At 33.7% G+C, this 20,046-nt stretch overlaps 3 protein-coding genes and 1 pseudogene across 3 annotated transcripts; 1 reads left to right on the top strand and 3 right to left on the bottom strand.

Moving 5' to 3' along the window:
- Positions 1 to 2,280: 2,280 nt before the first annotated feature.
- On the top strand, positions 2,281 to 6,244 carry LOC111373712 (annotated as a pseudogene).
- A 104-nt stretch (positions 6,245 to 6,348) lies between these two features.
- On the bottom strand, positions 6,349 to 8,533 carry LOC111373717 (serine/threonine-protein kinase/endoribonuclease IRE1a-like). Its single transcript, XM_022996291.1, has 5 exons — positions 8,389 to 8,533; positions 8,099 to 8,271; positions 7,552 to 7,798; positions 6,837 to 7,140; positions 6,349 to 6,663 (listed from the first exon to the last, which is right to left on the bottom strand). The coding sequence occupies exons 1-5, from the start codon at positions 8,508 to 8,510 to the stop codon at positions 6,517 to 6,519; spliced, it is 993 nt and encodes a 330-aa protein (XP_022852059.1). The 5' UTR covers positions 8,511 to 8,533; the 3' UTR covers positions 6,349 to 6,516.
- Position 8,534: 1 nt separating this feature from the next.
- On the bottom strand, positions 8,535 to 12,619 carry LOC111373718 (serine/threonine-protein kinase/endoribonuclease IRE1b-like). Its single transcript, XM_022996292.1, has 2 exons — positions 12,207 to 12,619; positions 8,535 to 11,782 (listed from the first exon to the last, which is right to left on the bottom strand). The coding sequence occupies exons 1-2, from the start codon at positions 12,377 to 12,379 to the stop codon at positions 11,530 to 11,532; spliced, it is 426 nt and encodes a 141-aa protein (XP_022852060.1). The 5' UTR covers positions 12,380 to 12,619; the 3' UTR covers positions 8,535 to 11,529.
- A 6,109-nt stretch (positions 12,620 to 18,728) lies between these two features.
- Positions 18,729 to 19,726, bottom strand: LOC111373708 (WUSCHEL-related homeobox 14-like). Its single transcript, XM_022996285.1, has 2 exons — positions 19,529 to 19,726; positions 18,729 to 19,018 (listed from the first exon to the last, which is right to left on the bottom strand). Exons 1-2 carry the CDS (start codon positions 19,713 to 19,715, stop codon positions 18,888 to 18,890), a joined length of 318 nt encoding a protein of 105 aa, XP_022852053.1. The 5' UTR covers positions 19,716 to 19,726; the 3' UTR covers positions 18,729 to 18,887.
- Positions 19,727 to 20,046: the final 320 nt, after the last annotated feature.

Below are 20,046 nucleotides of genomic sequence, written 5' to 3'. Positions count from 1 at the left end.
GCTCACATAATCTCACTAACCACATTGGCTCACAAGATAGATGAGAGAAATGGCTGCCCAAATTTCTTCTCACTACCACACTTTCACACCACTCATAGAGCAAATAGAGTACGCCACAAAATTTAACCCACTATGCAGGTAAACATATTACACAAAGTAATAAGTCACTCTAATTCATCCAATTACACACATCAAATATATTGAAAGTGTAACATCAACATTGCAACAAAATTAAGTGACCACATACATGCAGAAAGGATTACACACAGATGCAATGCAAGAACCAGGTTTGTTCTCTCAATAAAACTCACTAGGATCACTACTCGACCCGAAAGTCAAATTTTTAAGGACAAATAACGGCCTAGAATTTTGCAATAAGGAATTTGATAGTATGTGTAAAAAAAGCGACATAACTAGACATAAGACCATTCCTTACACTCCTCAGCAAAATGGGGTAGCGAAAGGTTGAATAGGACCATACTTGATAAAGTACGTTGCATGATGATAAGTTCTAGTGTTCCCAAGTCATTTTGGGATGAGGCTGTTATGACTGCTTGTTATTTGATTAACCTGACTCCTTCTGCTGCATTGAATGGTGACACTCTACATGAGAGATGGTCGGGTAAACTGAGTGATTACTCAATGCTTAGAACTTTTGGCTGTACAGCTTTTTCTCATCAAAGTGAGGGTAAGCTGGAACCTAGACCTAGGAAGTGTGTCTTTCTAGGATACCTTGAGGGTGTTAAGGGTTTATAGGTTATCGGATAGAAGCCAAAAAAGGGTTAAGATCATCATAAGTAGGGATGTCACGTTTAACGAGAATGAGATGCCGTGTATTAAAGGGGAAACTAAACCTGAAAGTGAAGCTGAACCAGGTGAAGAGAGAAATCAGTTTAAGGTGGAGTTAGGAAAGTTCAGTACACCTGCCCCTACTGCTTCTAATGAGGTGGAGACTCAAGCTCAGGAACCCGAGGTGGAGAATAGTAACAAAGTAGTGATAGAAGAGCACTATGAGGAAGAAAATAATTTAGCTAACTACAACTTAGTTAGGGATAGAGAGAGGAGACAAACGAGAGAACCGATTTTGAATATGAATTAGCTTTAGCCTAGGCTAATTATGAAGAACTAGCTGATAAAGAGCCAAAAACCTTTGAAGAGGTAAGAGGCAGTGATCAATCTAATGAATGACTTAAAGCAATGAAAGAAGAGATGAGTTCTCTAAAAAAGAATCATACTTGGGAGCTAGTACCTAGGTCTAAGAACAAATCGATTGTTGATTGCAAATGGGTCTTTAAGGTTAAGGAAGATACTAGTAGCTCGGAACCTCTAAGGTTTAAAGTTAGGTTAGTAGCTAAAGGCTACACACAGAAGGAGGGCGTTGATTATAATGAGATTTTCTCACCAATTGTTAAGTACACCACTATTAGGGTCATGCTCGCATTGGTTGCATACTTTAACTGGAAATTTGAACAACTTGATGTAAAAACTGCTTTTTTACATAGTAAGTTTGATGAACAAATCTTCATGAATCAACCAAAAGATTTTAAGGATAAGTCAAAATCTGATTATGTGTGTTTTCTGAGAAGATCCTTGTATGGGTTAAACCAATCTTCTGGACAGTGGTACAAGAGGTTTGATTCCTTTGTACTCACTATAGGGTTCTAAAGAAGTAAATTTGATCACTGCTTGTATTTTCAACACAATGAAACTGATGATAATTATCTGTTTTTGTTGTTCTATGTAGATGACATGTTTTTGATTGGATCATCCTCTAAGTGGATAAATAACATAAAAGTAAAACTAAGTGGTGAATTTGATATGAAAGACCTAGGTAAGGCTAAGAGAATCTTAGGTATTGAAATCGAAATAGATATGTCAAATTCCGTTTTGTTTTTGCATCAGTCTTCATACATATCCAAAGTATTGAAGAAATTTAATATGAGTGATTGAAAACCTGTCACGCTGCCTCTTGCTAATCATTTTATTTTGTCGAAAGAACAATCCCCTTGCAATGAGCGTGAAGTGGAATGCATGAGTAGAGTGCCTTACTCTAATGTGATTGGTTCCATAATGTATTTGATGGTTTGCACTAGACCAGATTTAGGTTTTACTGTTAGTACTCTCAGTAGATACATGGCTAATCCGGGCCCTAAACATTAGGAAGTGGCAAAGTGACTATTAAAGTACTTGAAGGATACAAGTGACGTAGGTTTAAAATTTAGTGCTAATAAAGAAGGTATAAAATTAAAGGGTTTTGTAGATGCTGATTACGCGGGAGATATGGATGGTACTTCGTCTTACGTGTTTACCTTATCTAATTCATGTGTTAGTTGGAAATCACAGTTACAACATATTGTTGCATTATCCACTACAGAATCAGAATATATTACTACCACTGAAGCTATTAAAGGAGCTGTATGGCTTAGAGGCCTTCTTATTGAACTATATGTCTTGAATGATTATGTGGTAGTGTATTCTGAAAGTCAGTCATCTATACATTTATGCAAGAACCCCATTTTTCATGAGCGCACTAAACACGTTGATATTAGACTCCACTTCATTAGAGATATAGTATCTCAAGAGGTGGTAAGACTTGAAAAGGTTCACACCTATTACAACCCTTCTGATATGGGGACGAAGGTACTGCAACGGGCAAAGTTTAGAAGTTGCAAAGAACTTCTAAACATTGGTACAGGTAAATGATTTCCAATTTTATTGGTTGTCTATTAAAGGTGTCACTAATGGGAGACATTTTCTTTTGCAGGTCCTTTGACACCAAGGTGGAGGTTGTTAGACAATTTGTTGTCAAACGGCCCCTCGGGCTATGATGTAACCCCGATTTTATCTATTATCAATCGGCCTTGGCCATATGATTGATTTATATGTCGACACAATTATCAAGACAACCCAACCCACATCCCTATGGACCGTTAGAAGCAACATATTGTTAATAGTGTTGCTCATGATTCGTCCCACTTCCTTGGAGGGTTATGGTATTAATTTGGAGCCCATTACTTTAAGTTGAGCCTTGTTTGGTCCACTAAATAAACCTAACCTAACTTACCATTTTTTGGTCACTCACTTGGGTTATATTCTCGGCCTCTCTTCGCCTCCACTATGAAGCATAATCCATCTCTCTCTGTGACTTTGATTCTCGGCTTCTCCTCTTTATATCACCTTTGTGGTTTCTTGTGGGCAACCTACTGTTCTTCACCTTGGCCAACTCTTTATGAGTATATTGTAGCAATCGGAGGTGGAAACAAAGACGGTGGTTTTGGGTGTTGTCTCAACCGGCGGTGGTGTCGACATATAGTGGAAACTGAGCCCAGTTTACCTTGATTATTGCTGGGAATTCGACCTTACAGACACGATATCCTCCGAATTTAAAGAGTGGAAAGAAGTTGGAAAGAAATCTTGAAACCATTGAAGCTCTTCGATTGATCCTTGATCAATCTCCTTCTTCAATCCAAGCAATTGTGTATGAACTATGATGTAAAATTATGTGTTTTATAACTTATCAATTGCAAGTTTCAAAGGTTTGCAATGAAATCCCCAAAATTTTCAATTGTCAAATTTAGCTCCTGAAACTCGTAAATATCTTTCAGTTGCTCTTTTAATTCTTCTATTTGATCAAGCGCCATCCGATTTATCTTTCAATTTCTCTAAATCAATTCTAATTAAGTTCAAAAATGCTTTTCTTATCCAATTGCCTCCAAGTTAGAGTTTTTCCTACCATTAACATATTCACACTAAATTAAGTAGTTATCAGTTCACTTTAACAATAAATGATCAAGTTTAAAAGCCCGAATAAGAGATATAATATGCATATCACCTACCTTACTCAGATAAGGATACAAGTAGAATGTAGGCGTTTGCACATTCGCTACCATTGCAATTTGTGAATATTCAATTGTTGGGCTCATAATATGGAAAATTTGACACCCTATGTCATTGACTGATCAATTGTATACCTATGTTGCGCAATAGCTGAACATTTTAAGTGAGCTGGTGCTATTGAGGATGTCAACTTTGCCATACTAAAAAAAGAATAAACCATTGTCAAGATAAGAGACCAGAAACTCAAAATACCAGCTGTTAACTGGCCATGCTAAGCTTGATTTAAGATAAGGGTTACCTGAGATATATCTGGCATAGAGCTTATAAATGTCTTGATACGCAAATTAATTTGTATTTTTATTTAATGAGTTCAAGTCCATCACAATGTCCAACTAGAGTACCAGAATACCTGCCCACTCCCACGTGTAAGCAACTCACCTTCCCTACAAACATGGACATCAAAGCTCAAAGCCGTACACATAAACGCCCCTTCCTTTCCTATTATTATTCTCTCCTCTTAATTTGTCATTCTTCAGATTAGCAACATATATTATTGTGTGTTTTTGAGATTTCTTTTTGAAATTTGAAATTTGAAATTCAGATCAAGAAACGATCATCCAGCTACCCATGTGCTCTGCATAGAAGAAAGAGAACCCAGAAAACCAATATATATATATATATATATATATATATATATATATATATATATATGGAGATTGTGGCAATGAATTAGAAAATGGAATCTTCTAAAAGAATCAAATTGTGTCAATTATAGACCATGAAAATTGTGCAAAAGCAGAACGGGGGCCGAGAAAATTTCTAGTCATTCGCCATTGCATCAGCCGCCCCACATTGGCAGATGCCTCCAAATCGGTGAGTAATTTCCCAAGTAAATCTCACATTTTGCCTTTAGTGAAGTGGGATGTTCTTAATTCTATCCAATTGTTGGATGTGAATTTTATTTATGGATTTAGATTGTGATTTAGGACTGTGTTGCAATTGAATGTAAGGAAATATTTAGAACACGTTATCGAATTATATGTTAAATTGCTCACATTTGATCCAGCTATATCGAATATGCTTGATCTGAGTGATTGACTGAATTTGAATACGTTGAATTTTATACTGAAATTACTGGTCTAAAGTCGACATCAGGGGAAAGTTCTGCATTTGTACCCCTTTTTTGATCTGGAAGCTGTTCTGAGAAGGGCCCGAAGCCATACATGGGGGACGAGTACGTTTTGTGTGGACTTCTCCTGGAGGATTCTATGGGGTATTAACAAGTTTCCATTTTTTGTGCCACGTAAAGATTTCTTTCGTCTGTCAACTCTGTAGCAAAACTATGAATTGAAGCGAAGACTTCTTTCGGAGAGGGAAGTAAATACCAGCATTTCCATATAATTATACTTGACCACAATACACTGAAAATAGTGTAGTCAAGTAGAGCTAGATTGTATGATTGCCTTGGTTGTTCATATTTAGAATCTATTATGGTTGCCAATCTTCAGCTCACTAAGATTCTTATTCGCTTTCAGGTGTTCGATGGTCATGGTGGCTTTGATGCTGCAGTATTCACTCGAAAGAACATCCTCAAGTTTGTTCTCGAGGATACCAAGTTCTCGGCTAGGGTAAAAAGCGCAGTCAAGAATGCTTTTATGAAAGCTGTTTACGCGCTGGCAAATGCTAAATCTCTTGATCGTTCATTCGGCACCACTGCTCTGATTGCTCTTATGCTAGGAAGGTAAGGATTCGAGTGGCTCTCAAGTTACATCTCATAATTTACATGTAACTAATTATATGCAGCTATACACCTCGAATCATGCAAGGATATGATAATCGCTAATACTGGGTATTCTCGAGCAATGCTGGGTAAAAGAAAAAGAGCAATCGAACTGTCAAAATATCACAAACTTAATTGTACCTCTCAATGAATCAAGATAGAAAAGCTCGGGGAAAGTTACTAGCAGCCGATGTGCTGTAACGATTGTAAGAAAGGCGCTGATGAAACATAACACTCATCAGGGAGGCCACCAAACACAATACGTATAATAATTTAACTGTAGTCGTGATCTGTTTCTCTTCAGATCCTCCACCTCAGATTGAGATTCCGACCTCAAAAAAGAGGAGAAGCATGTCAACGGAAGGAATTGATCTTTTAAAAGGTGTCTTGAGTAATATCTAAAAACTATGATTTTGCTAGTGTTAAAGTCGAGTTCACAACAGCTGGGAAAATTTTCTTAATTTTGCAACCCAGCAACACTAAATATTTAGTACTGCATATAAAACATGCCATGCCATGCCATGCCATGCAACGAGCATATTGTATAAATTCAGGATTCTGTATCGGTAGGTCGTTGAGAGAAATCCTTAATTTTAGTCTTAGATCTAGGAAGTAGGCTGATTTTCTCAAGTGGATTCATGTTCCTGTCTGCTTATATATTTCATAAATCGTACACAAATTCAGTCTACATTATTCCTCGCCCAAGTCTTCTAAAAAAAAATTCACGATCAGGCAGCAACATAAGATTATTATAACTTCTGACTGTTACAAATTTTACATAATTATCATTGTTCATCGATGCATTACATTAGCATTACATGTGTATGTACACACCAGTAGTATATACAAATCCCCAGTATATATGATGGACCATAAATCTTCTAAACACATGTAAGAAGCTAGAATGTTGTACCTTTGAAGTACTTGTGAAACCATTCTTCTTCTCTACAGTGTGTGTACATGACTTTGTAGACTTCGATCAATAATTTTGGGAACCGAGTCATAAAATACCTATCAAATCCTTCGGGAACCGATCCGATTAATTTCTGAAATGTAACACCGCAAATGTAACTTTAATTACTTGTAAACATCATGTGGTATTAATAAAAGATGAAAGATCTCATAGCTACTAAAAACCCAATTGGCACACATTCACATGCAGTATGCTAGTATATGAGCTTAAACATCAACGTGAAAGCTTAGAAAACTTGACAAGTACCTGCATTTCTGTGGGAAGCTCTCGATAATGATTCAACTTGTTACGCATGGCTCGTAATAAGTCACGAACACTATCATACTTATAACGTCTATAGCGTCCGATGTTATCAAGAAATGAAGATTCCATCTTTTCGTCCCACTTTGCACCTAAAGCCAATGGGGCTGTACTTTCTAGAGCTTTTAATAGAAGAGGATCGGTCTCTCTGTCTTCCAATTCTACCCTGTCACTTGTGTCACGAAGGAAGGATAATCGCATCTCCGCACTCCAAAATAAAGGATGGTAAAGCAACTCTGACGCCTTTGGCCTGAAATTTAAAAAGTTTATGGTAATCAAAAGATGAAATTTGAAAATATCATTAGAAATAATCTTAGACACGAATTACATTTCGTAACTCCTTTTAGTCCATCGTTACAACTACTTGAAGATCCAACGCAGTTAGATTCTTCAGGCATATCTTGCTAATTCTTGAAATGAAATCATAAGACAACTATGTAGTGATCCAATAAGTACTTTTTCTTAAATTTCAAATAATTACGATAAGAGTGTTTAAAACAAATTGGAATTGGTCCATTTTGCAGAAAAACCTTCTACGAGATCAAAAGGTATTACTAACAGATTGATGGAATGCAAGACACTTTTTCCTGGTAAAAACTTCCTTTTCTTCAAGGGATAAACATTATTAAGATGCAGTTTAATTCAACATAATGTTCATTACCTCATTTCAGCATTAGGATTTAATAATTGCAAAAGCAGATCAATAGCTTCCGGAATATGTTCCACCAGGAAAAGGTCAACTTTATTCTTTGTGATATTGATGTCACGTTCAAGAGGGCTACCAAAAGGGTGTCTACCACCAGTAAAGCAGAAAAACAGAACACAACCTAGACTAAACACATCGACTGCCCTTGTTTGACGCTGACGAAGAAGCTGTTCAGGAGCTTGCCATCCCGAACTTCCACAGCCTGCAATAATTCAATCAACAAAAGGAAACATATGACTTTTCATAATAATAAAAGCAACCAGTGGCAATTCCATATGACAGGTGAAGGCCATATACATTTCCAAATATCTGGTCATTAAATTATCCAACCAAAATTTGAAAAAGTTAACTTTTGGAGTATTAGACTAAATATTTACACGTGACCAGTAAGGATGATATTGGAATAAGAAAGATAAGAAGGTTGCTGCATTCAGGATCTACATACAATCATAAGATCCGCAAAAATAACCAGTCAAAAGGAACCAAGATGCAAATGCATTACCAGTAGCATGATGCCCCAGTGAGGATGTGTCTTCAATAAGACGTTTACTAATTCCCATATCAGAAAGCTTTGCACAAAAAGATCTATCTTTGAATATTAACACATTTTGCGGCTTCAAATCGCGATGCACAATTCCCAGTTCATGGAGATGTACAAGTCCGCATATCACATCCCTGTTTTCCAATTGGAGTTAAAAAAAGGGGGAAAAGAACAGTTAGCAGGGTAAAAAGGGTAGAGCATTCTTTAAAAGTTCATTTTCAGGGTACAAGTGTTCTGTGACATTTATTAACCTCATCAGCTTCAACAAAACAGGTGAAGGATATCCATCTGCCTTCCACAGTTCAACCTCCTGCATAGAGCCTTTTATAGATTCCAAATGGACCCTATACTCCATCGAAAACTCTGTATCCATGTTTTTGCTAATAAATGCATGACAAAAATTTATTATTTCTGCTAGGTGATAATTAATAACTTTTTCAACAGAACTCTTGTGGTATTAATTACTAGAAAGGAACTTAAGCACGTACATATAACACTATGAAGTTTTTCTCTGTATATGTGATTGTATTCTTGTGTAAATTGCATTAAAAACATATGATATCTCAACCTCAACAGCCTAAACTAAACTCTGCAACTTTATGCAAGGACTACAGTATTGTTTGCATTCACATATGCCTCGTTTACAATTTAATGGCTAAATTATTGGTGAAATATAAGAGCCAGCTTTTGTGATAATATTTGAAGTACTTGGGTGACTGAGATGAAGCATATTGTCCAGCTAGACATAAAAGGAAATTGAATAATGCTTGTCTATCAATCAAGTTCCATTATAGGTCTACAATCCTATTCCATGCAATCTGAATTATCGAACACCTCCTTTCTTCGGTTATCACACCAACGGTATATTCAGATCAACCACCCATTTGCCATTGATTGAGGTCTGTTTGTGAGGAAGTAATAGGACGCTGAGGATATCGAGTCTAATTGACAAATCTCATTGCTCGATACGATTTTCTGTTCCATATAAATGAACAATTCAAGTATCGCAATACTCGTACAAATCATACTATCTGGTTTATACATGAGATGAAGTAAGCATTTTTGCCTCAATGTCAAGTATAAAACATAGTCCAAAAATTGACATATTAAATGGCTCACACATGCAGCAAATCAAAAAAAAACCAGAGTCAGGTTGAAGTATGGGTAACTATGCATGTCATCAAGAGCTTGAAAACATAACAAGTACTTGAAAATAATCAAAAACCAAAAGCTACAAATAAAATTTGATGTTGTTAAATACATGACGAAAGGATGTTAAAATGATATCCTTGTTTTATTGTGATAGAAGAACCTCAAGTTTGCACCACGTAGTACACCAACAACCCTTGCTTAGATATTAGCACATTCATGTGATGTTCATTTACTTAGGACTACCATCTAAGGCTTCCTTTCAAACAATTTTCAAATAGTGAAAAAAAGAGGGATCTTTTTGTATTCTGCAATAGTGATATCGTTTAAATGTTACGTCAAACTTTATAATATGCATCTTATTATCTATGGTACTTCTAATTTGTAGTAGTTTGTTAAAGCTGTTTTCAAATTCTTGTAATACTCTCAAGCTCTTAAATTAAACTATTTTAACTACAAAAAATTGTGTGCTATTAGTTGAGAGTGAGGATGATGTATGTAATTTATCACATATATGAATAGTGTGATAACTAAGAATGTGAATGTGAAAAGGGCCAAAAAAGAAGAAATCGCAGTTTGAGATCAAATGGTCAAGCAATGAAATTTGACAGCAGATATACTATTTCAAAAATAAAATATAAAAAAAGAGCAGACATATACTTAAGAAATCGCTGCCAAAGAAATAAGGTTGTACATTGATTTTTATAAGTAGAATAAGGTGGAATGGGGATATATAGCATTAGTAGGAACCTGATTGACCAAATCATAGCAATGAGAATCATTCTGTACTTTTTCCTTTTTCTAGGTGTGCAATTGATATAATATGCTTATCTGAATCTTCTAATATATACTGTGCTTTGCATTTGTTGGGAATTATGACCTTTTTATACGCTCGAGCACACATTAACCATGTGAACTAAGTAGGGAATTATGAGCTTCAAATATACTTGAGCACACATTCACCATGTGAACCATGTAGCGGCCAGCACCTAGTTTGAGAATGGAAAGATCAGCAATCTAGATCGAGGATCCTAAATAAGGTGGGAGTGTGGATCACTATGATTATGGAGAATAAAGAAGTGTTTCCTTCAAGAAGGGTTTACTATGACATCATTTATAGGGTTGAAATCTTGCATACGAAGGATGAGATCGTTATCAAATGCTATTATTCAAGTTCAGCTACGAATATATTTTTTAAGGGATCTATCAACCCATGAACTTTGAGTTACATGGAAGCTAGTCAGCAAGAACTCATTCCAGTTAGGGAATTGGGGAGATGATAGATTTATTGATCAATGTAATTGCAAACTCATCAAATGACGAGAAGCCTTTGGCTATGAAGTGCATCAAATCAACAATATATGCAGCCTTAAGCAACAAGTTTTTAAAGGAGTATAATGAAAATCTCAAAAGCGCAATTACAGATCTTTCACCTAAAACTAGAGAATACCAAAATGCCAAATTATGTTCAGCATTTGGCTACCAGTTCTAAAATAGAGAGTATCTGATTCGTCAATTTTTTTTTTAATTAAAAATAAATAAAACCAGCTCCATGCGTACTTTTTGTGTTCACAATGTGAGAAAAACCAAAATAGAATTTTAGGTTATTCAACCACTCATCTGAACCACGAATTAGTATCCGATCAAAAGCACAATTATTAATAGGAAGATTACAACTCTGAGACACCAATGATAGAAAACAGTCACTCATGTAATTATCAGAGAATAAATACAGTTTTCATTGTTCTGCAGAAAGAACAAATAATAATAAAACAATGTTACTCGTCACCCATGGATTGTTAACAAATTTCATTAAAAATTTGAAACAAAGGCCACTTTGAAAAATACTTGTTTAGAGGAACATGAGAAGCAATACTTCAACAAGAGTTCTGTAAGTAATCAAAATTCTCCAGCATAGTGAGTTCAGAGATCAACGTGATATATAATATATTACAACTTAGTGATATTAAACAACATGGTAAGGAAATGTAAGAGCAATACTACACATTCTAGATTATCAAAGTTACTCAACCTTAAGTCCATATTAAGAAGAAATTTACACCAATCTCTATCTGAGTTCATCAGTTTCAGTAATTATTAAAGACAATTGTCAGTAAATCGTTGTCAATAATCAGGACTATCAAGCAACAACTCTTTAATTATTAACTCAGAGCACAGATTATTAGCTTGGAATACATGGATGCTGTTGCTTAAATTTTAAGTAATTACAGCAAAATGCAGGATTAAGTAATAGTTAAACATACCAGTTTGCCCCCGAGGCTATTGTGCGCATATAATTCCCAGTCATCCCCACAATCAATGAAGTAACCACCTCCTATTCCTGATACATTTTCTGTATCATTAACAGAGGCCTGATATGATGAGTAAATTGTTTGTCCTGATGAAAATGACCAGAGAGGTTTTGTAGACCCAAGCTCCAATAAATAAATTGTACCATCCAAACCAGCCACTAATGCAGTATCAATTTCAGTTCCCCTGATTTGGCAAAGAGGTTTATTGCACAATCAAAATGAAATTCTAAAGCACGACTCAGATCTATAAAATACACCACAATCAAAATGAAATTCTAAAGCACGACTCAGATCTATAAAATACACTCGTACAAGTATTTAGGATATTGTTTCAGTGATACAGGCAAAAATAAATACTGGTATAATTACAAGCAGCAGTTAAAAATCAAAACGAAAAAATTGCACAGTATTCTGATTTGTAACATATCATAAACTTTTCAAAATTGCAATTGTTTGTTGAACTGTTGATATAAAATTATACAAACCCTAATTCTACACACCCCACCAAAATTCATAATTTCTAATCATAAACTGAAAATTGGCTATAAACAAAAAAAGATCAACATTTCATACACTATAACAAATGCACAGGCAGAAAGAAAGCTTACTGTATCGTATTCGTATCTGATAACAGAGACCGGCGAGCTGGGGCTTGAAAAACTCCATTGATTTTTTTCCCAGTGACACTATTATGGGGCTTAAAAGAATCTCCTGTGGAGCCCGAATACACCAACAATAAACATAAAACACATAAAATGAGAAACGCCGACCGGCGTCTCATCGATGATTCGATTGATTCTGAAGCTGTAACAAAGAACCGATTTTTCGATTTTTAAGATAAATTAAGGGAAGTAACGTTAAACTCTTGAGAATTGATCTGAGCAATGGTACACGAAAACGAAGATTCGAAGCTTTAGAGAAGATTTGTTGTATCCAGTGTAGATTTGGAATCGTTGATTACCCGATTCTTTCAGACATGACTTTTCTTCTTGTCACCGTTGTCAGTCCAAGGTTTTTTTTTTTTTTTTGGGTCTCTACGTAAAGTTTGGTGGTGTATTTAATTGAGAATTTTAATGATTTTTTGTGATTTAAAAAGTTTAGAGGTATTCAATAGAAATTTTGTAAGACTCAAAAATTCATGGTGTATTCAACAACTAAGATTTTTATAGATATTTAAAATGTCTCTAAAAGTTACGGTGTATTCAATTAAAATTTTTCAGAAGTCTCTATAAATATTGAGATATTCAAATATTAATGACTTCTAGAAACTTTTATAATATCTTAAAATTTGACTTTCATTAATCATGATATTTATTTTTTTTTTATTTTTTTTTCTTTCTCTCTCTTATTATTTATCTCTATTTTATATGAAAAAATTAAATTGGATTCTTATGATTGTTTTTTCCTTTTTTCATTCATTTTTTTATGAAAAATATTTATTTTTTATTAAATTATAAAAATTTATAATTAAATTTAAATATATTGATTTTTATTTATTTTTAAAAGTATACTATACTAATAATATTGAATCATATATATATATATATACCAGATTCATGTGAATTCTATTTCAAATGAAAATCTTCAAAAATCTTTTGAATTTCACAAAAGTCTATAAAATTTTAAAATGAAAATCAATAGAAGTCTACGAAAGATTTCCACTAATTCCATACAAATCTTTAAAAGATCCACGAAATTCACAAAAAATCATCACTTAAAAAAATCCATTAAAGTTTTCAAAAGTCCCAATCGAATACACCTCTCCTAGGATACAAATTTCTCTCGAGGATCATAACAATAATAGGCAATAGTATATAATTTCAATCTCAGTCCTTGTTTTACAATTAGGACCCGTTTGTTTCTCATTAATATAAGAATGAGAATGAAAAATATAGTCGTTACGAGCCCCACACAAGCGGTGAAAATTCAAATATGGTAGTTTGATGGGATGAATAACGGTCATATTTTTCATTTTAATGGCCAAATAATAAGAAATTTTGAAAAAAAAATTCTGAATAATTATTTTTAATTAGATATTCACATGATAAAGTATTATATACGTGAACTCAAAACTATTCCATATTATTTAACCATATATTCTCTTAAAAATCTATATTCAAAACATTGTTTATCACAAATAATTATCATCAAATAGGGGCTCGATCATCAAAATGTAGCATTTAAATCCCCCATTCTCGTATTGTTTAAAAAATGGTGGGTCGGAACAAATTTTTTACACAAAATTTGAACTTTTAATCAAAGGAATGGATTAAATTGTATATCAAGGACTTGGGTTTTACTAAATTGAATGAATAAGGATTTAAATGCTCCATTCTTAAAGAATGGGGATCCAAACTCAAAATTGGTCAAAGATTAGGGACCTCCATTGCTATTTTCAGTTTTCTGTCTTTTTATTTCTTTTTCACAAAAAATACTTGGATAGGACCATCCTACATGGTACGGTCATCCAATGAGAAGCTGCCATCTCATCGATGGCCAGTCTCACCCAATGAGGTAAGGTCACCTCGGGATTTGAGGTGGAAAAAAAAGAGAAACTCAAATTTTGAGGTGCCTCAGTTCATTAGACGTGATTAAAAAATGCCCTCTAGAGAGGGGCTAAGATTTGCAGTTGGCAATTTAAGGTCAAAATAAATGAGCTACAATTATGTTCACTGCTATATGAGGGTGTAATAAGGTGAAAATAGACAAATAATTGCGCAGGATGCACAATCCTGCTTGGAGCGATTGAATTGGACTAGTTGCAAATTACTGATACAACATTCAAATTTTTTATTAAAATATAGGAAGAATGCTGCTCATATAGGCACATAATTAATTTGTAAGCTATATTATTTTGAAATAATTGAATTTTTTTGAATAGTGATTTTTTAGAATTAGTTCAATAAAGGGACTAAACTTTTCATTTAAATCCGTTATTATCCTGTTCGAAAAATGTAACGTGACTTTCCCTTTAAATCAACATTGTTGAGGGATTATTAAATCTCATTTAAAAAGAAAAATGGGGTGATATGTACAAAAAAGTGAAAAAAAAATTAAAAAATATACTAAAAATATGTGACGAAACAACAATTAAAACATATGTTTGTTACTCAAGAGAATGACAAACACTATTAAAGAAAGTGATAAACACTGAAAAATAACACACTCAAAAAAGTGACATAAACAACAATCAAAACTTTTTGTCCCAAAAAAAAAAGAAGTGACAAGAATTTTTAAAAAATGACAAACACTATTCCAAAAAGTGACAAACACTCAAAAAAAATGATAAACACATAAAAGTGATAAAATATCAATCAAAACCTATGTTTGTCACTCAAAAAAGGACAAATAAAAAAGTAATAAACAAAAAAAGTGACAGAAATTTAAAAAAAAAATGATAAGCAATATTAAAAAAAATGACAAACGCTCAAAAAGTGATAAAAAAATAAAACAAAAATAACAAAACATCAATCAAAACCCATGTTTTGTCACTCAAGAAAGTTATAGAACTTTGAAAAAGTAACAAACAAAAAAAAAATGATAGAAATTTCAAAAAACCAACATAAAATAAAATAAAAAAGTGACAAACATTATTCAAAAAAGACAAACACTCAAAAAAGTGGTAAAACATCAATCAAAACCTTAAAATATGTCATTTTATACAAATTCAACCACTCCACCATTGTGTATTGAATTAGATAATAAATGACAATATAACAGACAATGACAATATTAGACATTTTACAATTATTAAGGAAGCTTTGTTCGGGATTGTTCATATACATACCATTTGAGGTAGAAACTTGTGACAACCAATAATCTACCATAAATGTTTAGCTACCAAAACTACTCATCATACTGGGAACTACTAACACTTAAAACGGATCACCATATCAATCTCTACATTAAAGGATTAAAGGCATGATCTCGAACACCACAAATTTTTATCGCAATTGGCAATGTTGCAGCTTCCACAACGCAACTAGCATTGTGGTATGTGCAGATAGCCATGTTCTATCGACAGGTGCTGATCCACCGGTATGGGAAGAAACAAAAAAAATTGAAAGTGAGCAATTTAATGCAAAAATAATTATATAAAACCAGTCAAAGTAAGGTAGGTATCTACCATTCACATAAAACCAATCACATAAAACTAAAAATGGAATATATTACAACATAAAATTGAATAAAAACCAAGAAAAAAGATAAAACACTGAAAAATCTTAGCTACCTTAGGTTTATACAACTTTGAAGAAAGAAAAATTCTTCTCTAAAGATCCTTCTTCAATAACCCTTTTTTTCTTCAATCCCTTAAATTCACTTTTTCCAACCATTTGTTTGAGTCAGGTGGTGGTTTGTAGAAGTCCAAGTCCAAGTCAGAGTCAGAGAGTAAGGTAAGGTTTCTGCAATTTGGAGCTTTTAGAGGTTCGGTGTTAAAGAGCTCCTCGAAGAGGAGACGGAGAAAGATGGCAAAGAGGATGGAGCGTCGAAGACGACAACAAATGTCAAAGACAGAGGTATCTCTTTGGTTCTAGAATCATATGTTGTGTTGAGAGACGTGAGAGAGGAGATTTCTCATGAGGGTGCTGAGGTTTGGAGATTTTAGTTAGGACATATTAATTACGATTTATGTGAGGTTTAATTCATTTCATTATATGTAATTTTTTTCATGCTGAGAGTATTGTGACTAATTTCCCCAAAAATCAAACTACTGGTTCTAACTAATATTATAAGCATTTTCGAGAGCTATTATTTGAATTTCGAATATATAAACCATTTTCTTTTTATTGTCCTTGACATAAAATAGAAGTTTTAAAAGATTACGATAATAAATTATTCAATTTTGAATTTTTTAATAAGCTTTCTTTGACAAAGAGACACCTTGTTTTATATTGTTTTCAACGTTACAAATCTATTTCATTATGATGATAAATTGTCTCAATAAAAGATAAAAGGAATAATTAAAAAAAAATCCAAGATTGTAATTGATGAATTTCACAAAAAAGGATTTTTGTAACAACATCATGAACAACAAATGTAGATAACAGAAAAAATGGTTAAAATATATCAAAACAGGAAAAGCAAGAATACGAAAAACCGACTAGATCATCAATGATCAGAGAATGAAATCAAACCTCATTTTACTTGAAAAGCCTCTAATTGTACGACAGAAATCAGAGCTACAAGAATAATGTGTCGAAGATCAAGAAGAAATGTCACTACGAGGAAAATATGTTGTTAGCCAGTCATGTTGAATTTGTCTGGTTGTAGGTAAGAATTATAGTCCCCTGGAACTTCCATCTTTCCAATTATCTGGTCGATTCCTGCATTCACTAGTTTCGCATTCAAAGAAAGCAAAACAAATATTAATCCCACTTTCAAAAACTCATCACACATTTCATAGAATTCATAATTGTTATCAACTTTTCAACCAGACTTTTCTTTTACTTTTATCAAAATCTAATTTTTAGCTAAACCAAACAGAGGCATGATATCAATCATCTCTATATCATTGATACACTCACAACATACAAACGTAAAAGACACTCTGGATTACGAACTAAATTTTAGCTTTTGCCAGATCATTTTAAGCTAGAAATGACTATAAAGCATTTTGATAAACAAACTACTACTTTTAGATTAATGCTTACTCAAACATTTTTTATCTCTAAATTCTCTTCAGATAACATGAGTATTTGCTTTGCATCACTCAAACAATCTTTAGATTGAATTGTGGTAACTTTTTGAATTCTGGGCCCAATTGTCATGTGAAGAAAGGAGGAAAGACCTCTAATCAATCTAACAACACACCAAGCAAGACGACGCATCAGAAAAATGGCGTCCCTTCCAAAATGTGATGCAAAAGAGGAAAAGAAAACACTGAGGAATTTGGTAAAGAAGTCAAATGTGTCAACTCCTATAGTTGCCAACAGTATTAATGCATAATAAGGCCAACTCGTGTAGTTATTTGATATCAAACTAGTTTACTAGAGAAATTGTGATATTTGTAAACAACATTGTGTAGTCTTAGTTTCATATATACACACAAAAAAACATAAAAACATTTCTACATAACTGTCATATATCAAGTAAAATTGACTTCCGGTTTTCAAATTGTTATTACATGATAGGTTAAAGAATAGTTACCTGGATTTAATAACACATTCCCATTAAGGTTGGGCAAAACTTCTGAACCGAACTAGACGGTTCTTCTCAAGTTAAATACCCGAACGGGTATCTAAATTGAGAATCGACAGGTACAGTTCGATTCTCGGTTCCAGACCAAGAACCGAAAAATCGAATTTTTCTAAATTTTTTTTTATATTTAATAAATCAAATTATTTTAATTTTTTCTAAACAAATTAACTAATTAGGTGATTGATTAATACTCAAGCCCTAGTCTAGCTAGCTTGACCCAATCCAACTAATTTCTAAATCCAATTTTTTAGTCTAATTATTTGTTTCATTTTTAATTTTTTAATTTTTAGCTTAAGTGCCATTTTTATTCTTTCATTTCTTAGCCCAACATCTAAGTGATCCAACTTACTAATAAATAACCCTAATAAATTATACACATTATCACATAGACATAACACATCTGACATTCCGAAACCCAAATAGAAGTAACCACTGACTCCGAGTCCAAAGCTATGACCTCCGGGCTCCGACCGCAACCTCCGACCGTTGATCTTTTGAACAAGGTAGTGTGTAAGCTTCCCTATGTGTGATTTAATCCATTTGAGTATTTGTTTTTGGATTCATAACTTAGATTTATTGAATCCATGAAATATTGTTTTGGTGTTCATCTCCTCCTGTATGAGGGTGAGGCTGCTTGTTTATTTTTAGAGCAAGGAAGTAGTTGATTTCACATGCCAAAGGGCTTTGACATCGTGTCCATTATGTCCTTTGTAAAACTACGATTGAATATGTCATTAGTTGTATTTATGTAGTATTGTTATAAATATTAAAAAATTTAATTATAGTACGGAACGGAACGGAACCGAACAGAACGGAACCAAACCCGAACGGTTCCATAATTATATTTGGACCCAACAGTTCCATTTACTAAATACCCGAAAAAAATTTGTTCGATTCGATTCTCTTTAAAACCGAACCAACCCGCGCTCAGGCCTAGTCCCCATAGACACTTGACCAAAACTCCCACCATGCTTCAAACTGCCTTCTGGAGGCAACATGCTTTCAGGCTTCCTTTGTTCGTGGTGGATCCATGGAATGCATTGCAGAACTAGCGTCGAGGTTTTGGTAACTGAGATCTTCAGTCCTTGAACTCAGGGCGTGCCGAGGCTGAAAATCCTCTGGCTCTGTCTCATTCTCATTTGGGGACTCAACATCTGTCTCCACTTCTGGTTCAGCAGTATTTGGTGGTTCAGCCTGTTGCTTCCTTTTTGATCGAGCACGCCTGTTTTGAAACCAATTATAAGCATTAGTCTCTGAAATTTGGCCATGTTGGGACAATTCAAATGTTATCTCTTTGATTTTCTGCTTGCTTGGAGTTCCAGTCCCTTGATCGAATATAAGCTCAAGAATCTGAAGTTGCACTTGATCAATAAAAAACACACACACGCACATATATGTATGTGTTTTATTGATCAAGTTCATAATTGGTCCATAATAAAGCAAGAAAGTCGCACTTCTCGATGAAAAAATTAACCACTTAGACCAAATTTAAAATGGTGAAGCAGCGCAAAATCAAAATCATTTCCGTTCTATGTACGTAACGAATATTTTTCGGCAATAATTTTCACTTAAAGCTGGCGGAACAGGAGATCATGGAAACAAATAGAAAATCATACGTATATACGATCATAATTAATTGTTTAATTACTGGAAAATGGTAAAGTAGCATAAAATCAGTAGGAAAAGAAAAATTTAAATTAATGCAAAATTGAAATTTAATTGTATCAAAAACCTTCAAGATTGTGTTGAAGAGTGAGGGATTTGTGGTAATGGACAAGTTGTTCACAAACGAAGGCGTAAACAGCGATCTGCTTGCGGAGGATTTCAATTTGTTCATTTGTCATCACCTTCACAAAAATTCCTCCATTATTAACTTCCTCTGCAAGTTGCTGTACAATTTGTTGGTTTTCCCACTCCATTATTAACTTCGATTCTCATTACACACTCAAAAAGTCAGTCTGTGCCCTTGAGCCCCATTTTTCAACTAAAATACATTTTCCAATAGTAATTTGACGTTATTCAGCCACACATTTTTCAATAAAATAATATTATACTCAAATAAAAAAAATTTCCTTATTTTTTAACCACATATTTTTCATCAATACACTATTCAAAAATTCATTTTCTTTACAAAAATGGGGCTCAAACAAGGGCAGAGGTTCGAGGTAAACAGAGAAAGATTGTTGAGAGAATATATGGAGAAAAGAAAAAAAAATGAACCCTATAGTGGAGGGAAATACGAATATAGGC

Source organism: Olea europaea, unplaced genomic scaffold (genome assembly GCF_002742605.1).
Source record: "Olea europaea var. sylvestris unplaced genomic scaffold, O_europaea_v1 scaffold1156, whole genome shotgun sequence".
NCBI lineage: Eukaryota > Viridiplantae > Streptophyta > Magnoliopsida > Lamiales > Oleaceae > Olea > Olea europaea.
Note: the sequence above shows the minus strand (reverse complement) of the source record. Positions and strands in the feature narration are given on the sequence as shown.